Source organism: Gilbertella persicaria, assembly GCF_025201335.1.
Source record: "Gilbertella persicaria strain CBS 190.32 chromosome Unknown B0P05scaffold_5, whole genome shotgun sequence".
Taxonomy (NCBI): Eukaryota; Fungi; Mucoromycota; class Mucoromycetes; order Mucorales; family Choanephoraceae; genus Gilbertella; species Gilbertella persicaria.
This window is the reverse complement of record NW_026251966.1, coordinates 386,966-405,670: the sequence shown is the minus strand read 5'-3', so window position 1 is coordinate 405,670 and position 18,705 is coordinate 386,966. Positions and strand designations below refer to the sequence as shown.

The window sequence follows — 18,705 nt, the reverse complement described above, 5'->3', positions numbered from 1 at the left end:
CTCAAAGGTAAGTCCCTCAAAAACCGCTCTCAATGTACTAGTTCTATTTAAGAATAACAATGTTCGGAAATGACACAAAACACAAAAAAAAAATACTCGGTAAAAGGGATTTTCGTTTTCTTTAAATAAAAATGTGACATTTAGTCTCCTGTCGGCACGATATCCCACAAATCAAATGAATGACAAAGGAATACCGTTTCCGCCCAAAGGGCGAGGAAGACAGTCGTTCTTGGATGCGTAGAAATCGAAAGATTCCTGGCAATGAAGCGCTGAGGCCAAATAAATGACAAAACGTTCCATCGTGGCTGCATTCTTACTTTTTTGATTAAGAAAAAAAGAAAAATTTGCAAACTTTTACAAGCTTTTTATAGTTTTGCAAGCAAGTTGAAAAAATTTTTTCCTTGTCCTCATCAGTCACAAAAGCTTGTCACAAGAAGGCTGTTGAATCATGCATTCGATGAAAGACAAAGATTGGTCTCATGTAACTGTCATACCAAGTGTACATATTGTAGCATTTGAAGCTCTATTATAGTCATTTTTGATCTATCATTCGATTACAACCCAACCCCTCTGTTATTACATTTGTGAACTCTGTTTCTTTTTTTGAGCATTGTAGCACAACTTACACAGCCGAAATTTATTTATATACATTTTATTTTATTTTTTTCTTTCTCTTATGCATTAGGTTCGTTGGCGAATGACCAATTCCAAGAACTATAAAGATATTAATACATAAAAGTCCAGGAATTCAATGTGTGCACTTTTACCTGTTCATAGTTGATTTGGATCCAGCCATCATTGTCTGTATCAAATTGTCTGAAGGAGTCTGTGAGTGTCTTTACAGTAACACATGCTTGAACAAAGTTGTCAAAAGTAATGTTTCCTTTGCCTGCAGCATGACCTAGTGTGTTATTATTTATTGCGAATTCTCAAGACCATGTGTGTGTGTATGTGTGCTTACCATATTTATCGAATTTTTGCACTAAAACACGAATGAACTGGTCCGACAAGTTATAACCAAATGTCTTTAATGCGTTTCTCATCTCAACAACATCAATATTGCCCGAGTTATCAGCATCAAATGTTTGGAAACATCTTTTCCAGTCCTCAATGTATTTCCATAATCCAGCGAATTCATTGAAATCGATAGTACCACTGTTATCTGTAAACAAAAAAAGTGAGTGGATTCCCATTTATCCGCGCCATTTCCTAAACTACCTTTATCAAACATGTTAACCATAGTACGAACAGTTTCAATGTTGAATGGACTCCAGTCACCATTGACTAAAGCACGTTGAAGTTCATCTACAGACAGCTGACCCGAATGATCAGTATCAACTGCTGTGAACCAATTCCATAATTGGGGATCACTTCCTGGTGGGGCTATTGGATGATAAATATATAAAACACGTAAGACTGTTATACTTACGCCCATAAGGTCTTTGTCCACCATAGCCTTGTTGGGGTGGTGGGTAACTTCCTTGTTGAGGTGGGGGATAACCACCTCCAGCTTGAGGTCTGTAACTAGTGTATGGACTTTGTTGAGGTGGTGGTGCACCATAACCTTGTTGTTGTTGTTGATATCCTTGGGGATTATATCCACCGCCATATCCTTGATTGTATGCCATTATGATTTATTTTGCCAAGAAAAAAAACAAGAAAAAGAAGAAGAGAAAAATAGAAACAGAGGGAAAATAGGGCTTTGTGCGAAAAGTTGGTTTATGACCGCCAAGATTCCATGATGTAACTTTGCTTGATTTTGCGCTTACTGTTAACTTTTTGTGGCTCCGAAGATTTCAATTGCACAGAACAGTTTACGCCTTCCAATCAATTTGTGCTAAGCAATATTTGGGTTTCGCATAACGCAATCGTTTCTGTGTATATACTTCTATTAGATCTCAGTGTAGAGCATATATAATCTTACAAGAATATCGGAATTGCCGAAAGCAACGAAATTATACTTGATATGACGATATCGAGAAATAATATGTTTATTACTGCTATTTTTGTTGTTGCTGTCGCTAGAATATTTGAGGCGAATTTGACCTTTTCAGGTTGACAGGCTGATGTTTTTATATTTTTAGCACCTGTTTACATCCCGATTTAACAGTAAATCACAAGTTTTGCAGTTGCTTGGAGAAATAAACACTTCCAGAATGCAGTGGCTACGATTACTGTATACCTTTGATGTTCTAAATTTATCGCAAGCAAGACTTTTTGATAGTTTGTCTTTTTTTTTTTGAAAACTCTCAGAAAAACACGAATGACACTATAACAAAGTCCTTTCATACTGACACTGTCTTTATTAATCAATTGATCATCCAAACTATCAAAGGCTTTCTCCTTGTCAATTTTTTGCATTCTTATCCTTTCTGTCAGATACAATGGCTGCCTGTTTGATACATGATAGCTAAACTTACTCTGGCAATTATCTGCTTTTCTTCCTTTTTCTTTTCTTTTATTATAATTCTTAGTATCGTGTACAAACATATCCATCTCAGAGGCATTTTGCCATTTAATAAAACTGGGGAGCAGGGAAGCCATAAAATCTAAACAACAGTTTTTTTTATATAACCTTTCGTCCGCGTCAAAAAACGACCTTCTTAAGGGGGCTCACAATTACATCTCTTTTTCAAACCAATATATTTACACAGAAAAAGAAGAAGAGAAAGAAAAGGCAAAGAAGAAAACAAGGTTATACAGTAAAGGCGCTTTCTCAGCTGATCACTTTTCATTGTGATTTGTTGTCTTCTTCATGAGGTATGTATACGATGAATTATCTCCTTTCGTTTGCAAAATGCTACTGATGTCAAAGAACATCGTGTTATTTCAAATGGATGCAGTTTTTATATCAAGCTAATGATCCGCATAAACCTGCCTATACACGCATAATTACTCCAAATGGCTGCAAACAATGTTTACTAACATATAGGATGCTCTTGTAATTGATTTGGATAAAAAAAAAACGCGACTTGTAAAAAATGGTCCAAAACCTCTCAAAACTAAAGGGTACTTACTCATGAAAATATTGATTTTGCCAACCCTTGATTTTCTTTTGAATACTACAAGATGAAAAATGGAGCTATCAACAAGCTTAGGTACTCAGAATGTGCGCCAAAAGCTATATTTTTTTATCAAAGAATTTGCTTACTACTTGTACTATCAAAATGGTATAATATGAGCGAAAAACCTCAAAACATTCTTGCTTATTTGCTCTATAATTAAGTAGCAAAGTTCCTGTGTTCTCTAAATCGGTAGATTCAGAAAGTGAAAATCTAAAACTTTTGTCACTACATCAAAGCCAAATAACTACGTCCTTATGTAGTTCCAAGCAAAAGCTCCATTTTGATGTTCTATGTCTAGAGCAAAACTATAGGAAGACAGTTTCTAACTACCAGTAATCTCTGCTTGATTACCTCATAGACATTTAGGAAATTATTTTGAGTAGACCAGGCAATTAGTAGGTGTACAAATAATCGCTACGTATAATAGCAACCTAGAAGAGCTTTTTATCTTTTGTCGTTTTTTCAAGTGATTTTTAAAGTAAGTTCTATATTGTCCAAAAGGTTTGTATTATTATTTGTTTGCTCTATAGAATGGAAAAAGGTGTGCCTTCTAACTGTATAGCTGTGTCTGTTCAGAGCTTTTTTGGCGCTGTTTTATGCAAACGCCAATGGGAAGGATTTTAAGCTCAATCTTTAAATTCTAGTGCACTGCAACGGTCGTGCCATTTATTTATTTGCTTTAAAACAATCTCTTTCATTGTTTTGTAAACACACACAGTATTACTCGAGAAGAAACAGATCTTTTACAAATGGCCTAAACTCATAAATTACTCAAAGAAGCATGACATGAAATGAACTTGATTCAAAGAGTAATATGCAGTAGGTGCAAAGGCAGTGACATTAAGTAGTTCAAATGATATCATTTATTTACATGCATAAAACATAAGCCGTAACAAAGATTATCCGCTTCAAGAAAGCCTCATTTTCATTCAACTGCCTATTTTCCTACATGCCAAGTAATTTTATTAGCTTCCTTTCATATCTGGCCTACTACTGATCACTAGTGTCAAGAACTTGATATGGCGTGTTAATATCAATACTACAGTGTGTGACTTACATCTTCATAACTAATGATGATAGAGCCTCGTCCTTCATAATCTCTTGCTCTGAATGATTTTGTTAGCGTTGACAAGGTCACACACGCTTGAACAAAATTATCAAATGTAACAGTTCCATTCCCTATTGTAAAGAAGTCAGCCATGGGCAGAGAACAATTGACATTTATACCATATTTGTCAAATGTCTGTATTAGTGTTCTCACAAATCTATCACTGACATTGTAACCAAATGTTCTTAATGCATGACTCATCTCATAACAATCGATACTTCCTGAATTATCATGGTCAAATTTTTTGAAGCAATGACTCCAGTCTTCCACGTATTTCCAAAGGCCTCTGAATTCTCGGAAATCAATTGTACCATTGTTGTCTTGTAAAGTCAATATCTTGTGTGTCTAACGTGAAAAATTACCTGTATCAAATATACTGACCATCATACGCACTGTCTCGATATTAAAGGGACTCCAATCCCCATTCACTAAAGCCTGTTGAAGTTCATGAACAGATATGGATCCTGAGTGATCAACATCCACTCTTTGAAATAAGTCCCATAAATATTGCTCCCGTCTATTTGCCATTGGTGTGGCTGTGAATGTAGAATGAATACCCGAGATCTTTTGTCAGTATACTCACAAAAAGTATTGCTTCTCTGTAATGGTGTATTACTATGGTACGATAATGGCTGGGGGTTTTGATATGGCGTATTGATGTTTGGTAAGCTATTCTGATGGTATGGATGTTGAAACTGCTGTTGTTGTGGCGATATGGGTTGTTGATATGGACTATTGTTATTGTATGGTGGAATTCCCTTTTTCATGCTTTAATATTTGCCTAAAAGCATATGTATATTCTACCTGTCTAAATGGATACATGATGGTCTTCCTTGATATGAAAATAAGAAGAAAAAAAGGAAAACAATACGAAAAAATGAAACGACTAATTTTTAGCAATACATAGCGGAGTCAAAACTCACTGTGCTAAATGCTCTTGGCCGATCTTTATCATTCTCTCGATGGTTTCTTTTTGTATTCATTTTCTGGGAAACTTTCTTCTCTTATGATAGCTTGGTAAATGGTAAGTTTCTTGATGAATGTTACCGTTGGATGTCTAAGAAGTTTGTTACATACGTCATTGACATTTCAAAAGGCATTTTAGTAAGATAATAGAGAAGCACTTAAAAGCTCAAAGGCCTGTATAGTCCTATTTCTTGAAATAACGAAACTACTCTTTTTCTCTTAGCACATGTGAATCATGCACCTGACCATATTTTGTTCTATGCAATAGCAGTCCGAAGTTGCCAAGATAAAATGACACTTGATTGATGCTTATATTCTGAAATCTGCTATGATACAAAATGCACTTTTGCTACTCATTCCTTGGGCATACTTTCTATGTCATTCTAAATTAGCTGCTCGCAGGTCCAAGATACACACATTTAGGCAATGCAGTAGTAAGGAGTGAAGTCTTTAATAAAGACAATATTCATCGACTAAATAGTCATCGTCTGGTATAGCTCGCTATGAATAGCCACATGTATTAGAAGTAAGAGTATAAGAGTATTTCATAGTTTACCTAAAGATATATGGCAGTATAGCTTTCAAAACTGTATTTTTGTTGCAATTCTTATCATGAAAAGCTTGTCACATGACCTAGACATATGAATTTGGAATAATCTAATAGAGAATGAGGTGCTTTTTGTTCTTACATTGTGTTTACTGTTCAGGTACAATCGGGTTAGTTCTTTCATGTAATTCTAGTCTACCACGCTTTCATTTATTTGGTTCTTTTATGTTTTTACCACTGATTGATCCGCTCTTTCATTTGTGCCATTTGCTCTAGGACGACATCACGTTAGCGGTATACTTAAGAGAAAAAAAGGTAGGTTTGATAGCGGGTCTGCTAAATAGTTGGTAAATTATTTAATGGATTTCAAGCCCTTGTTTTTTTTTTTCTGTTATTGTTAACCGAAAATATGTTAAGTAGATCGTTGTTTGAAAATTTTACCTGATAGCTTTTACTCCCTCATTTTTATACATCTATCAACTTTGGTTTGTTTTCAGTTCATTAAAATTACACTTTCAGATCATTTAGCGCTTATACAATCACACTCAGAAATGTTTGTTATATTTATCAAAACAATATAAAATAAAAGAGGAAGGACTGATATTTATTATGACCACCTTTTGCGTCTATCACAGCTTGGCGATGCCTTTTCGTGCTTCCGACCAAGTCTGAACCATATTCCTGGTTAAAGCACAGCCTTCTGATAACTTGATTTGTTACCTGTATGGTCATTCTATTTAGTTAATAGCTGTCACTAGTTTGCTTTCCTTCTATTCTCTGCTCATTAACACTATCTAATTTATTCTTATGAGTGGAAGAGGGCTTTGGAGAAACGAGAAGGTATACTTGAATTTTGTGAAGATTATAAGAGGAGGTATACCAAGCTTATCATTGCAATGTTCAGTGTGCTGGAAACTGATCTCAGATTAAAAAAGGCTATTTGTTCAGTACCTCATTCTTATACACAGAATTTCGAGATTTTATGTTTTTCAGGAGGGGGGGCAGTCTGAGAAGTACCTAGAACGATTAAAGGCTTACTTACAACAAAATTCGTAAACGTCAGGAGCTTTTTATGAACGCGATGAACTTGTAAAGAAAAAAGATGTAAAAAAATATCAACATCAAATTATTGTTTATTTCAATCTCCACCAACATTTATGCCGACATGGCAAGTATGCCATTTGCGTACTTGAAAAAAATATTTTCTAGAAACCACTACTTTAAAATAAATCAAAATTATTTTTTGCAATGACAAAAAAAAAGTAAAAAATTCTTAATTTTCTGTTTTAAATTAATGAACAAATCTACCAGATGTTGATTTTTTTTTTTTTAATTTAAACAGATATTACTACTTGGTAGATTTGTTCATTAATTTAAAACAGAAAAATTGAAAAACAAGCTTTTTTTTATTAATTTAAAACAGAAAATTAAGAATTTTTTACTTTTTTTTGTCATTGCAAAAAATAATTTTGATTTATTTTAAAGTAGTGGTTTTTATTTTTTTCTAGAAAATATTTTTTTCAAGTACGCAAATGGCATACTTGCCATGTCGGCATAAATGTTGGTGGAGATTGAAATAAACAATAATTTGATGTTGATATTTTTTTACATCTTTTTTCTTTACAAGTTCATCGCGTTCATAAAAAGCTCCTGACGTTTACGAATTTTGTTGTAAGTAAGCCTTTAATCGTTCTAGGTACTTCTCAGACTGCCCCCCCTCCTGAAAAACATAAAATCTCGAAATTCTGTGTATAAGAATGAGGTACTGAACAAATAGCCTTTTTTAATCTGAGATCAGTTTCCAGCACACTGAACATTGCAATGATAAGCTTGGTATACCTCCTCTTATAATCTTCACAAAATTCAAGTATACCTTCTCGTTTCTCCAAAGCCCTCTTCCACTCATAAGAATAATTCAGTGCCACCATTCAATTCAATTATGCCGAGTGTTTTTTATTGCAATTGTTGTGAGATGAAGAGAGAATAGATATAAAATAAGAGAAAAGGTTAGAACACAGAGAAAGTTCGTTAGAACTTGTATAGGCTTTTATTTCCCCAAAAAAATGTTATTGTTGTATACACAGCACTATTCATCCCTTCTTACACTAGTTATGTCCTAAAAGACCAAGTATTAATGTCATGTATAAATATATCTTTCAATCACAGTTTTATCCGCAGCTTCGGTGGATGTCTTCTAACTTGATTTAAACATGTTAAAGATCAGACCATCACATAATCATAAATTGACATCTGCATCAATACCAATGGTAGACGAGGTCTGCGCTCTGATCATGTACCCAGTTCTTGTGTGCCTTAATTCATTCAACAGATTAGCTAGTGTATACACACTCAGTCCCAAATCAAGGATAATCAATTATCATACAAACAGTATAAACACAATACAAAATATAACCTTTAATAAAGTAACTTCTTTTGGCCGTTTTGGTTCTAATAGACTTATTGATTTGACCATTTTATTAGTGATTATATCACAGGTTAACTTCTTAACTGCGGATTGATTTGTTAGATCAGGAGTAATTAAGAGAAATGCCTTTAGAGGAAGTTGTCAGCTCAGCCAATAGTACATGATCTGGCCTGAACTTGAATAGACTACTGCATATTTGTCAAATGCCAATACCAATGTATTTGTCAGCTCTAACTGTCACTTTATGAGGGCCATTGATAATAAAAGAGTCACTAGGTTAATAATCTCTGACTATGAGGATGATGTAGTACTTCTAGTAGAATGAGTGAATGTCAGTGACTATAGATCCATTGCAATTATCATAGATGTGATCTGGCCTTTTGCCATGATCATCATTTATTGATCTATGCATATGAATTCATATATGTTTAAAACACCTTTGTGTTTACCTTGAACGACAAGACTAACAAGTATAAGAGATAAAGCAATAATTAACAACAGAAGACTGTAAAGACCATTGTAATTATAGAGAGATAGACACAAATAGAGAGATTATAACCTTAGGCACAGTTCCTTCAAAAGACAATGAAGATATATGTAAAAAATAAAATTTTAGAAAAAAAAAGATTTCGATTACTTTCAGATTCTTCTATTCCTTCTAAAGCTCTTTAAGTCTTTTATACTTTCTTTAGAATAAATTTCTACAAAGACAATTTCTTGTCATTAATCTAGAGCAAATCAAACTTGCCCAAAAGCAATCACGTTTGAAATGTCAAACAGGAGAACAATTAATACAAATAAATTATAAAATTCAACAGATTCAAACTGAGATGAACTGTCAAATATAATAAACAAAAAAAATAAAATACACAATTAAATCACAGCAAAATATCATGAAACAAAATACGGAAGAAGTAGGACAAATAAGGAACCAAAAAAAGTACAACAATTGAGACCCAGACCAAAAAATTGGCACACCGAGCAGTGGTTTTGACTCGAACCTGATTGGGTCTGACAGAAAATAGAACCATTGGCTGAAACCTTTGGGGCACCATTGTACAATCAGACCTAAACTAAATCACACCAAACTTTGTATGTAACTTAAAGAATATTAGAGACATGTACCATTCAAATTTGAAAATTTGTTGATATAATAAAATTACTAAAAAATTGCGAATAAAACAAAAACCAAAAAACCAACTTTATACAAACATGCATGCATGACAAAAAAGCCCGGCCTTAGCTCAGTTGGTAGAGCGGAAGACTGTAGTGTACACTGTCATCTTTAGGTCACTAGTTCGAATCTGGTAGGCCGGAATTTCTTTTTTACTTTGTTTTTGGTTGTGGTGCGTGTAGCCATTGAAATGATATGAAGGTTTTTTTTATCTTCTAGTGTTGTCTACTTGTAGTAGATGGCTAATGTCTTTTAAAATTTAGTACATCCAGTCTTAGAAATTCATATTCAACTGCTTTGTGTTAATAGTCTTGAGAAAAAGATGAGTAAGGGCTAAAATACAATGTCAAAGGCTTTTTATCATCGTTGTATTCCTGGTAGCTTCTATGATATAGTAATCTGAATCATACGCAAGTCATAAAGAAAAGTCTAATCTATATTGATGTCTTATTATGTTTCTAATGCGAAATAAAAGTGATCCAAAAATTTAATCAGGATAAGTCTTATATTTCTTATACAAGTTTTTGTAGACTTTCAATTATGAGAATATGCGTGCATAATAGTTGTCATACAAAATGACCTTATATTTGCATTTTATACTATGATGTAAGCAATGTATGATTTATACATCACTTGATTTCCATATTTATTTAGCAATAAAGACGAGCTTAAAAGGTGATGTTCCCCCAAGGAAAATTCAGTATACCAGTTCCTATTTTGCGGCAACCGTTAAGCTAGTTTCTACAGACCAATTCGTGTTTGGTTTTGTTTAATCCAGATAATATTGTCGAAAACAACAAGACCAAAGTTTATTTTAACACAATGAAATGTGGTCTAAACAATGCTAAAAGATTGATTGGCATAACATAGATGCTTTAAAAAAGATGTTTTCAACAATGTATACATGCGTTAAATTCATCATTGTGGCCTTTGTAGAGTAAACTAAAGCAAGAATTGATAGATCTCTTAGAATACTAGAAACTTACTGGATCAGAATCTTAACTATTTGATAGATATTCATGCTTGGATTTGAAAAAGAGGCTTGTTCTACCTGCCCCTGATTGGATGGAAACCAAGCTTTCAAACGACACATCTCTAAAAAAAAAAAATACAAAAAAACCTTTATTGCTGATAGATCTATTACGATGGGAATCCATGGACTATCATACTATGTCAAGTCATTTCCTAGTCTAGTAGAAAACGTTCAATGGAAGATCGATTCCGAGCAGACATCAGATCACTTTATTATTGATGGTAATGCATTTGTTTACCATATTGCGTTTGAAAACAGAACCAACTGGACCCATGGTGGACAATATGCCACTATAGCAGAAGCTGTCACCAAAACAATCCATACGTTCTCAAAAGTAGGCATCCAGCTGACTTTCTTGTTTGATGGCGCTTTACCAAGCGACAAGATCGAGACAAGGATCAAACGACACCGATCCTATATTGAGCGATGTGTTTCAACCTTTCATAATCTGGACCAGATCAACACCAGTAATAAGAATGTTCAAACGCGACAGAACGGCATTCAGTATTACGGCGACCTATTTTTGATACCTCCCCTAACACTAGAAGTGGTTGTTCAGACATTACGTGAACTCAAGGTGCAAGTCAAGATATGTCAAGCAGAAGCAGACGGCGAAGTGGTCTTGATGGCTATCGAACAGGATGGTTATGTCGTATCTCAAGATTCAGACATGCATGTCTATCCCAAGATAGGAAAAGGCTATATTCCATTGGACATGTTGAACATACCACAGGATGGATCGTTTGTTTCAGCTGGTGTCTATCATCCTCAACGGTTAGCGTCCATGCTGAGCCTTGAGCCTTGTCTTTTGCCCTTGTTTGGCACATTGTTAGGTAATGATTATCTCGATACAGATGTTGTACGTGCCCCTATTGGACAGTGGTGTAGCACACATGGCATCCCAACCACCAAGAGCCCAACTGGATGGCCTAAACTTGTAGCCGAGTTCATCAAGCGAAACACACAGGAACCAAATGGGGTGATATGGGCCATAACAGAGCAACTAAGACCTATCATTTCCAAAAGCAGTTTTAAGTCTAGGCAAGAAATAGCACTTCACCTTCAGGATCGAATAATCGAATCAATCAGCCGATACGATGATAAAAGTCCTCTTCTCCTAAAAAAACAGAACCAACACATAGCACACCATGGCTTGATCGACACTTTCTATGCAGCATCTAAAAACCACAGCAAGGGATTCAGTAGACAGTTATTGGATATAGTGGAAAGTAGAACATTCTGGACAAGTATCTTTCTTGAAGATATTGAGCGAGAATACAGTTGGGATGTGAGTCGGGCATTAAGGCAATATGTATATGGTGCAATCCTTGCCAATTCGGGACAATTGTTGACATTCTCTATTGATGAATATGTGCGGGAAAAGCAGCATTTAGAAGCCATAAAAGTCAAAGGCACCTCTTTACAAGACTTTTATGAGGCTCATGCAAGTAGCCAAGAAGTACTGGCTCAGTTTGATGTATCTATCCATCCTTTTATTCTCTGCTTACGATACATGATCCATCACTGCTCTCAGTCCATACCCCAAGGTGGTCGATTATTGAATTATGAAGTAGTGGGTATAGTCATATCTACACTGAGGTCACTGGCCCCCAAAATTGGCTTCCCCGAACATCAAATGACAATGCCTAGTGTACCTAGCCTTAAAAAAAGGTCTGTCCACTTGGCATCTCAATTCCAGAGTGTTATTTATTCATCGTATCTTCTCTCACAAATCCTCGATATGCCACACTATATGCAGTTACCTGGTATCTTGGCTCGTCTCTATCATGGCACCTATTTTCATTACTATATAGATCTTGCTCGTAATGGGGCAAGCATAGGCAAGATGTTATTGGGTACATCTGATAAATTTAAGCTCTTTTTTTGTTCAGTCTATAAAGTCATCTTGGCGGACTTGGAACAAGATGTACAACCTGTGTTTGACTACAGATTAGAACAACAGGATCTATTGGATCAAAAACCTAAACGACTTCATCCTAATCCTCATGAATCTGTAAAAAAGAAGAAAAAAAAGAATACCATAAGCAAGGCAGACATTAAGAATACAAATGCATTTAATGTATTGAGCTTTGGTTGTACATTTGATGAATAATAATAATAAAGATTGGTTTTCCTTAAAGGAAATTTGACGCCCAAATCTAGTTAGTCGTGATGAGCATGGATTCGCCCCCCATAAATCACACCCCCCAGATTTGCATGGAACAAATTTCTAAATCAGGACTTTGAAGATTCAGAAAAACTAAATATCGAAGACTTGAGTAGCGATCGGATTTTAGTGCAGTGAGGCTTGATCTTTGCCATCATTCAAAATGACTCTTTTTTAGCACTATAAAAAGGGCCCCTTTTTTTATTTTTTTTTAATTCTTTTTTACTTTTTATTTGTTTTTTAATTCATTATGCCTGACAGATTTAACCTTACACAATCACTTACTTGTGCTGCTTGTGGTGATGTTTTAATTGATCCTATTACACTCTCTTGCGGATATTCTGTTTGTTCACCTTGTTTCCCCATTACCAGCCCTACTTCTGTCAAAAAATCTGTATTTCACTGTCCAGTACCTCATTGTGATTCAGCAACACATCTCTTTGGTCCTGAATTATACACAGATGTCACTTTGTCAGCACTCACCGATATTCTTAAAGGACTCTTGAGCAGCTCCCAACCCTCTTCAACACAAGTGAAACACTCTGCTGATTCTATTGTCAATGCAGTCATTCCACACTTGTCTTGTCAAATCTGTTCTAATCCAGTCTCTGATCCAGTCACAGCACCTTGTGGCGATACTTTTTGTCGTCTCTGTATTTTACAATCCAAAATTAATGCCGACGCTTGTCACACCTGCAGCCGTCCATTACCTCGATTCAGCAGTCTATCCAGTCAACCCTGTAATCAACTGATTGCTCGCATTGTCAAAGACTTTCAATTATTAGGTGAATTACCTTCCAATACCCGAGAAAGCCTATTGTTAGATACTGATCATACACACCAATACAATGTACCCTTGTTTATTTCTGGCGCAGTTATTATTCCCGGTCAAACTTTTCGATTACCTATTTTTGCACCTAATCATCTTCGCATGTTTCGTGAAGCCATCATTCCTTCCAGTCGATATAACGGTCTCTGTTTAGCTGCTGTGCATCGTAGTCGACCTCAAGTAGCTCAATTTGGTACTATTCTTCATATCATCGGTCTTGAACGACGCCATGATGCTTTAATGGTTGATGTTGTAGGTATAGATCGTTTCCGTCTTGACACACATCATGAAGAAGAACACGAATCTCGACTAATAGCCAGTTTCGAAATCTTGCATGAATCCGCCATTCGTCAACTCAGTATTGAATTGCCTTCTGACCATGATGATGCTGTACAACATGTCAATGCTTATGCTGTCGATTTAGCTGATTCTATCTTGAAGTACATTCAACATCTCGGTTCAGTCTCTTCTATTCCTTCGCATGTACTTCATGCACAAACAGCTGGTTTATTGGGCCCACTTTGGTTTGAAAGTGTCAAGTCACTTCATGGTCCTATGCCTTCTAAACTTGATCCTGTGGCTGTATGCTGGTGGGCTGCTGTTGTGCTTCCTATGCCACCCAATGATTTATATAGTTTGTTACGTACTATCCCCATTATTGATCGCTTGGAATTAATTATCTCTTGGCTTCAAGGATTTCAATCTCAATGGGAAAAATGCCGTGGTACTGCTATTCATGCTTATTCTCAAGTCGCTGGACAATAATTTCTGTATTACCCCTTCTCTTATATACCCTTTCTTTCTCTCTCTTTCCCTTTTTGTATTTTATAGAAAAAAGAAAAAAAAGTTTATTATGTAATAATAAAAATGTACACACACACACACATATATATATATATATATATATTTAAGGAAATCTTGCCTTGTATTCAGATGTTAAAAGTGTTTTTGCATGGCTGGTTTGAACCAATAATCTGTCAATGATTTTCAAGGTAGATTCAATTGACGCATTAATCTTTTCACCTGTGATACAAGTAGCTAATTCAATGAGATCTACATAGTCTAAAGGCCCAAACCCTGATTTTCTTGCATAATAATAAAATACGTCTTTGTCAAAAAGAGGTACTTGATCTTGTACTAAATGACTTGCATCCAAAAACAAGTCTGATGGACGTTGTTTTCGATGGACCATACGAACAGGTCCTTGATGAAACAAGTTGAGAATGATATCTAAAGAAAAAGAAAAAGCAAGTCAACAGACAATCGAACCAACCTATATATCTTACTGTTTCGGTCTGCTGAATGAGCAGCTATTTTAGAGGCTACAGACGTGTCTCTTAGGTATTGAACAATGTTATCTAGATCCTCTTGGTCTTCTTGTACTTTTCTCCATCGAATTAGGTTTGCTTTGATGTCTTGATGTAGGTTAGTGTCTTGACCATGCGTACCAATGCCGTGCATGAGTTTCACTGTGGCCAAGACACAAGCCATTAAGACGGTTGTCACTTGTGGTTTTTTATAGTATCGATTGACAAGATGTAAATCTGTCACGTATCTATGGCGATACTGTTCAAAAATAAACTGCGCACAATAAAAGCCCTCCACTATAAATGGTGAGTAACAAGACTAGGAAGAAGCTTATTTTTTACCTGGAAGAAAGAATTGATGGCAAAAGCGATCTATGTAAAGCGGGACATTTAAAGGTGGAAATGATTGATTGCAGTTGAACAAAAAGCACCTTGTAAATTCATAGGATCTTCTGACGAGGGTGGCTAAACCTGGCACCATGGTCATGGAATTACTCAAGAACAAACTGAGTGAAGCCATGGTTTGAGAAGGTATTCTTTCTTGCATCTTTAAATAAGGAATCTGTCCTTCTTTAGCCCATCGTATGAAATCATAGGGTAAGACAGATAAATTAAGATAAATACATCCAAGATAAAGAAATACAAGAGTGTGACTAAAGTCAAGTGGGGGCCATTTCAGTCGAGATGAACCTTGTGCTGGGCTATCATCGTCATCGTCATCGTGATCGTCATCGGATGATCCAGATTTGGCTGCCAATGCTTCTAATTCTTCTAATTCAAGCTTCATTGTGTCTTGTTTGATTGTGCTTTCTCCATCTTTCTTTTCCTTGATGTTGGCTTCAAACAGATATGCTTCTACAATCTCTTTTTTGAGTCTGCGATATAGAGTAGCCATAATTCACGTACAACAGCTTCCAATTCAGCCGGAAACCCCAAGTCTTGAACCATACTACGTGACATCACTTGCAATCCAAACTGAATGATCCGCATAAAATCACTGGCTTGCTTAGCGGGACTGACACGACTCTCCTGAACTTCTGTCTTGATCTTTTTGCGTCGACGACCCAAACCACCCATGATGGTATCGTCTTCTTGTTGTTCTTTTTGGATACCCAAGAGTTTATGACCATATTTACAGACCAAACCCGAATCACTCGAGCTTTTGAATTTGGTCGTATGACAAATAGGACAAACACGCTTCATAGTTTATTTAATTAAAACTTTTTGTTGTCTTCTACAGCAGAGACGGTATAAGAGTTTTCGTCCAAGATCTTATCGAGTTCGTATTTCAATTGGTCTACCCAGGAAGATTCGATAAATAAGTGTGTTTCGTCCAAGTCTTCAATTATAAAATTGCCTCTTTTGTTCAAGTTGAGTACGATTTGTTTCACTGTGCTATCACACTCTAATAAGACACCTTTTACTGCTTTGACCATCAAAGTGAAAACAAACAGAGGACTTACGTAGCATCCAATGGTCATGATGCGAGTCAGTATTTACAGTCACAGTCAAGCCACATGTTTTCTTGGGGACTGAAAAAGACAGCTTCCATGGGCTTTTCATCTTGAAACCTTTCTCTCATGTCAAGTAAAGTATTCCGTCCTGCTTCATGCTGTATACTTACGATAAAATAAATAGAAAGCACAAAACTTGCTTCCATTTTCGCCGATCTTGATAATACGGCACCTAAAGGTAGACATGCCATGACTGTTTGATAAATTCCTTATTGCTTTATCTAGATTATGATCCCGAAGATATTCTTGAGCCCTTGAACGATCAGAATGACATTAGTGAAGACGAGGCCGATCAACAAGATTCTGGTGCTCGCGATCATTATGTTTCTGTAGGTAAAAGTAAGCTTCGTAACGAACAACCTTTATTGGATGATCCTCGTTACAGTGGCAAGCGTACCAGTCGTAAAAATATTTATTCTGAGGACGAAGAAGAAGATGATGACGAAGAAGAAGAAGACCAAAGTGATGATATGAGTGGTAGTGGTGATGATATCAATGATGATGATGAAGACCTACTTGCCAAAGCACATACATATAAAGATGATTTTGATGATGAGGAAGTCAATAGTGACTCTGAACAAGATAATGACTCTGAACAAGACAACGACTCTGAACAAGACAACGACTCTGAACAAGACAACGACTCTGAACAAGACAACGACTCTGAACAAGACAACGACTCTGAAGACGATGTCAATACTGAATTGAAAAAGATTCAAGAAGAAGAAAAGTAAATATATATATATATATATGCTTGTATTTAACAATCTACATAGGCAAATGATTTCTCAATTATCCAAGAGTGCACAATCAGACGTTGAAAAGGGTCAGCATGTTCGACAACAACTGGTAAGTTCCTTATGTGTATGTACATTACTCATCAATCTATAGACACTATGGGATAATTGCTTAGAAAACCGTATTCGTATGCAGAAACTTATGGACGATGCTAACAAACTCCCTCAAAAGGATACTTGGGTTGATTTCATGGCTAAATCGCACATAGAAGATGATTTAGAGGCTACAAAGCATGCATTGCGTGACATCATTGATGATTTGATGGACATGCGTTCAGATCTATTTAAGCAGAATGGTGCTATTGATCTATCTGAAGTTGACTGTCATACTCGCAAGAGACACCTTGAAGAAGAAGAAAATGATGATGAATATCTTGATAGTCTATGGAAAGACATGACTCAAATTAATGATGTGTAACTTATTGTGTTTATCAAAACAAATGTATTGATCTATTTGATAGATTTGTGCCCTTCCGTAATAGCACATTAGAGAAATGGAGTAACAAGGTTCAAGTAGCAGCAGGTGCTCGTTTAAACAAGAAATTCAAGGCCTTTGATCAAAATATCATGACACAAATTCAAGCTACTTTGGCTGATAAACCTAGTCTAATCAAAAGAACACAACTACAGAGATCAGACTATAAAATATTAGGTAAAGTTCATATTGAACAACACACAGAAGAAGAACAAGATACAGGCAAGAAACCTGATCGTCATTTGAATACCTATGATGTTGAAATCTTTGATGACCAAGACTTTTATCAACAACAATTGCGTGAATTGATTGAATCTCGTATGGTGGATACAGATGATCCATTGGCTATTGGTATGCGTTGGGCTGCACGTAAACAAACAGAACAAAAAAAGAAAAAGAAGGCTGTGAATAGAAAAGCAAGCAAAGGACGTCAATTAAGGTAAATAGTTTCTAAATAATGATGTGTATATTCATCTACTCTCTATATAGATTTAATGTACATGAAAAGCTACAAAACTTTATGGCTCCTATACCTGTGGGTGACTGGCATGAAAGCATGATTGAAGAACTCTATACTTCTTTACTTGGTCAAAAATTAGACGGTGATAGTTTGGCCGAATAAAATAGTAGTACAGTTCAAAATGATGAAATTTTGCCTGGATATAGTTTAGATTTCTTTTTTTCATTTTTTCATTTTAGAATAGCTTAAAATCGCTCTTGTTGAATAAGTCTGGACTCTCTTTATTTATTTATTTATTTTCTTTTTCTTCTTCTTCTTTATTATTATTATATTTTCAACCATGTATTTTGCTTTACCAAAAAGTAATGAAAGACCATCTACTAAAAAGACACAGTTATCAAATACAATGGCTGATGACCGGATATCAGAGATTATACATAATTTAGATGATCATTGGGGATCTCCACCTATTTTGACACCAAATACACTTACACACATATTAAGTAATCAATGGGTAGACCATGAAAAAGTAAATATATATTATAGTTTTATTGACATATATATATATAATAACAATAATAATAATAAGGCTACAAGTACAGTTGTTTTAACTACCATAAAAAAGGAAGATACAGCGATATTTACTTTAATAGAAGAGATGATCAAGTAAGTCTTTTTGAATATTTATCACTTTCTAATATCTCTAGAACCCTAGAAAGTATAAAAACAGAGAGTTTAGCCAATGATATCAAAGTAAGTCATTTTTGAAGTAAAGCAATGTTATAAACTATATCAATAGAATGATCCTATTATTCAGAAATACATGATATCCAAAAGA

General features: G+C 35.4%; 8 protein-coding genes and 1 non-coding gene across 9 annotated transcripts; 5 read left to right on the top strand and 4 right to left on the bottom strand.

Annotated features, from left to right (window-relative positions):
* Positions 1-598: 598 nt before the first annotated feature.
* B0P05DRAFT_527151 (uncharacterized protein) lies at positions 599-1,666 on the bottom strand. The gene is made up of 4 exons (XM_051576518.1): positions 1,219-1,666; positions 962-1,162; positions 768-901; positions 599-714 (listed from the first exon to the last, which is right to left on the bottom strand). The coding sequence occupies exons 1-4, from the start codon at positions 1,607-1,609 to the stop codon at positions 682-684; spliced, it is 759 nt and encodes a 252-aa protein (XP_051438457.1). The 5' UTR covers positions 1,610-1,666; the 3' UTR covers positions 599-681.
* A 2,246-nt stretch (positions 1,667-3,912) lies between these two features.
* Positions 3,913-5,136, bottom strand: B0P05DRAFT_527144 (apoptosis-linked protein 2). Its single transcript, XM_051576517.1, has 5 exons — positions 5,097-5,136; positions 4,536-5,059; positions 4,293-4,493; positions 4,123-4,244; positions 3,913-4,078 (listed from the first exon to the last, which is right to left on the bottom strand). Exons 2-5 carry the CDS (start codon positions 4,699-4,701, stop codon positions 4,031-4,033), a joined length of 537 nt encoding a protein of 178 aa, XP_051438456.1. The 5' UTR covers positions 4,702-5,059; positions 5,097-5,136; the 3' UTR covers positions 3,913-4,030.
* A 4,208-nt stretch (positions 5,137-9,344) lies between these two features.
* B0P05DRAFT_t18 lies at positions 9,345-9,428 on the top strand. Its single transcript has one exon. It is a non-coding gene; the product is annotated as a tRNA-Tyr (tRNA).
* Positions 9,429-10,227: 799 nt separating this feature from the next.
* On the top strand, positions 10,228-12,480 carry B0P05DRAFT_262217 (PIN domain-like protein). The gene has a single exon (XM_051573368.1). The coding sequence runs from the start codon at positions 10,431-10,433 to the stop codon at positions 12,429-12,431; it is 2,001 nt and encodes a 666-aa protein (XP_051438455.1). The 5' UTR covers positions 10,228-10,430; the 3' UTR covers positions 12,432-12,480.
* Positions 12,481-12,700: 220 nt separating this feature from the next.
* Positions 12,701-14,205, top strand: B0P05DRAFT_527122 (PUA-like domain-containing protein). Its single transcript, XM_051576516.1, has one exon. It carries the CDS (start codon positions 12,736-12,738, stop codon positions 14,077-14,079), a length of 1,344 nt encoding a protein of 447 aa, XP_051438454.1. The 5' UTR covers positions 12,701-12,735; the 3' UTR covers positions 14,080-14,205.
* On the bottom strand, positions 14,184-16,056 carry B0P05DRAFT_527120 (uncharacterized protein). Its single transcript, XM_051576515.1, has 4 exons — positions 15,524-16,056; positions 14,964-15,485; positions 14,601-14,918; positions 14,184-14,544 (listed from the first exon to the last, which is right to left on the bottom strand). Exons 1-4 carry the CDS (start codon positions 15,822-15,824, stop codon positions 14,222-14,224), a joined length of 1,464 nt encoding a protein of 487 aa, XP_051438453.1. The 5' UTR covers positions 15,825-16,056; the 3' UTR covers positions 14,184-14,221.
* B0P05DRAFT_463026 (TFIIH subunit TTDA/Tfb5) lies at positions 15,836-16,057 on the bottom strand (the record flags this gene model as incomplete). The annotated part of the gene is made up of 1 exon (XM_051574145.1): positions 15,836-16,057. One exon carries the CDS (start codon positions 16,055-16,057, stop codon positions 15,836-15,838), a length of 222 nt encoding a protein of 73 aa, XP_051438452.1.
* B0P05DRAFT_527118 (apoptosis antagonizing transcription factor-domain-containing protein) lies at positions 16,057-18,143 on the top strand. The gene is made up of 7 exons (XM_051576514.1): positions 16,057-16,208; positions 16,260-16,313; positions 16,361-16,865; positions 16,912-16,984; positions 17,027-17,346; positions 17,394-17,846; positions 17,897-18,143. The coding sequence occupies exons 1-7, from the start codon at positions 16,202-16,204 to the stop codon at positions 18,027-18,029; spliced, it is 1,545 nt and encodes a 514-aa protein (XP_051438451.1). The 5' UTR covers positions 16,057-16,201; the 3' UTR covers positions 18,030-18,143.
* Positions 18,102-18,689, top strand: B0P05DRAFT_527117 (uncharacterized protein). Its single transcript, XM_051576513.1, has 4 exons — positions 18,102-18,396; positions 18,465-18,533; positions 18,575-18,620; positions 18,667-18,689. Exons 1-3 carry the CDS (start codon positions 18,208-18,210, stop codon positions 18,611-18,613), a joined length of 297 nt encoding a protein of 98 aa, XP_051438450.1. The 5' UTR covers positions 18,102-18,207; the 3' UTR covers positions 18,614-18,620; positions 18,667-18,689.
* The last annotated feature ends 16 nt before the right edge of the window (positions 18,690-18,705 follow it).

Coding starts and splice junctions, on each gene's coding strand:
- B0P05DRAFT_527118 (XM_051576514.1), top strand. Junction 16,866..16,911: donor AAGATTCAAGAAGAAGAAAA/GTAAATATATAT, acceptor CAATCTACATAG/GCAAATGATTTCTCAATTAT. Junction 16,985..17,026: donor AGCATGTTCGACAACAACTG/GTAAGTTCCTTA, acceptor ATCAATCTATAG/ACACTATGGGATAATTGCTT.
- B0P05DRAFT_527151 (XM_051576518.1), bottom strand. CDS start 1,609: ATGGCGGTGGATATAATCCCCAAGGATATCAACAACAACAACAAGGTT. Junction 902..961: donor GCAAAAATTCGATAAATATG/GTAAGCACACAT, acceptor ATAACACACTAG/GTCATGCTGCAGGCAAAGGA. Junction 715..767: donor TCCAAATCAACTATGAACAG/GTAAAAGTGCAC, acceptor ATATCTTTATAG/TTCTTGGAATTGGTCATTCG.
- B0P05DRAFT_527122 (XM_051576516.1), top strand. CDS start 12,736: ATGCCTGACAGATTTAACCTTACACAATCACTTACTTGTGCTGCTTGT.
- B0P05DRAFT_527120 (XM_051576515.1), bottom strand. CDS start 15,824: ATGAAGCGTGTTTGTCCTATTTGTCATACGACCAAATTCAAAAGCTCG. Junction 15,486..15,523: donor TGAATTGGAAGCTGTTGTAC/GTGAATTATGGC, acceptor GACTCAAAAAAG/AGATTGTAGAAGCATATCTG. Junction 14,545..14,600: donor TCATTCAGCAGACCGAAACA/GTAAGATATATA, acceptor CTTTTTCTTTAG/ATATCATTCTCAACTTGTTT.
- B0P05DRAFT_527117 (XM_051576513.1), top strand. CDS start 18,208: ATGTATTTTGCTTTACCAAAAAGTAATGAAAGACCATCTACTAAAAAG. Junction 18,397..18,464: donor AATGGGTAGACCATGAAAAA/GTAAATATATAT, acceptor TAAGGCTACAAG/TACAGTTGTTTTAACTACCA. Junction 18,534..18,574: donor TTAATAGAAGAGATGATCAA/GTAAGTCTTTTT, acceptor TAATATCTCTAG/AACCCTAGAAAGTATAAAAA.
- B0P05DRAFT_262217 (XM_051573368.1), top strand. CDS start 10,431: ATGGGAATCCATGGACTATCATACTATGTCAAGTCATTTCCTAGTCTA.
- B0P05DRAFT_527144 (XM_051576517.1), bottom strand. CDS start 4,701: ATGGCAAATAGACGGGAGCAATATTTATGGGACTTATTTCAAAGAGTG. Junction 4,494..4,535: donor GGTCAGTATATTTGATACAG/GTAATTTTTCAC, acceptor TGACTTTACAAG/ACAACAATGGTACAATTGAT. Junction 4,079..4,122: donor TCATCATTAGTTATGAAGAT/GTAAGTCACACA, acceptor CGCCATATCAAG/TTCTTGACACTAGTGATCAG.